This window comes from Aptenodytes forsteri, unplaced genomic scaffold, assembly GCF_000699145.1.
Source record: "Aptenodytes forsteri isolate BGI_AS27 unplaced genomic scaffold, ASM69914v1 Scaffold53, whole genome shotgun sequence".
Classification (NCBI taxonomy): Eukaryota; Metazoa; Chordata; class Aves; order Sphenisciformes; family Spheniscidae; genus Aptenodytes; species Aptenodytes forsteri.
This window is the reverse complement of record NW_008795909.1, coordinates 8,704,282-8,704,658: the sequence shown is the minus strand read 5'-3', so window position 1 is coordinate 8,704,658 and position 377 is coordinate 8,704,282. Positions and strand designations below refer to the sequence as shown.

The 377-nt window shown below is 69.8% G+C and overlaps 1 protein-coding gene across 1 annotated transcript in view; it reads right to left on the bottom strand.

Moving 5' to 3' along the window:
* Positions 1–39: 39 nt before the first annotated feature.
* Positions 40–377, bottom strand: part of TADA3 (transcriptional adaptor 3) — a 3,281-nt gene continuing 2,943 nt past the window's right edge. Inside the window, exon 8 of the mRNA XM_019473445.1 lies at positions 40–233. Within this exon, the coding sequence (XP_019328990.1) occupies positions 40–233 (194 nt within the window). The remainder of the gene's footprint in view (positions 234–377) is intronic.

Below are 377 nucleotides of genomic sequence, written 5' to 3'. Positions count from 1 at the left end.
GTGGGGGCGACGGCAGAGGGGGGGGGTCCTTGGCCCCCGCTACCCGTCCAGCAGCTTGAGGATGCTCTCCCGCTCCTTCAGGGTCTTCCAGGCCTGGTCCTTCTCCTTCTTGGTGGGCGTGCGCTTCTTCTGCCGGGCGGCCATGATCTTGCGGAAGGCGTCCATCACCTCATTGTCGGCCATGCGGACGCGCTGCCGCAGCTCCTGCCGGTGCAGCTCCTCCTTGGCCAGCCTGGGGGGGGGAAAGGGGGCACACAGGGGTGTCAGACCCCGCTGGGCAGCCCCCTGCCAGCGCCTGTCCCCGCCCGCACTCACCGCAGCAGCTCATGCTTCTTGGCGCGGTTGGGGGCGCTGAGGGCCCTCAGCTCTGCCAGTCT